Consider the following 245-nt stretch of genomic DNA (forward strand, 5'->3'; position numbering starts at 1 on the left):
CATGTTTATTTATTTATTTATTTATTTATTTATTTATACATACATACATACACACACACATTTATTTATTTATTTATTTATTTTATTTTATTTTATTTTTTTTTGGTTTATTTTATCTTCTTGCTACGTGAAGCTTTGATGCTTCTTCTCTTCTTTCTCTTTCTGAAACATATACACACATATATTTATTTATTTATTTATTTATTTTATTTTTTTTTTTATTTTTTATTTTTTTTTTTTTTTTT

The 245-nt window shown here is 14.7% G+C and overlaps 1 protein-coding gene across 1 annotated transcript in view; it reads right to left on the minus strand.

Moving 5' to 3' along the window:
* Window positions 1-112: 112 nt before the first annotated feature.
* EMH_0090040 (uncharacterized protein) overlaps window positions 113-245 on the minus strand; it is a gene marked incomplete at both ends in the record, with an annotated part of 2,336 nt that continues 2,203 nt past the window's right edge. Inside the window, 1 exon segment of the mRNA XM_013501520.1 lies at window positions 113-162. Within this exon segment, the coding sequence (XP_013356974.1) occupies window positions 113-162 (50 nt within the window).

This window comes from Eimeria mitis, genomic scaffold, assembly GCF_000499745.2.
Source record: "Eimeria mitis Houghton genomic scaffold, Emh_scaff7019, whole genome shotgun sequence".
NCBI lineage: Eukaryota > Apicomplexa > Conoidasida > Eucoccidiorida > Eimeriidae > Eimeria > Eimeria mitis.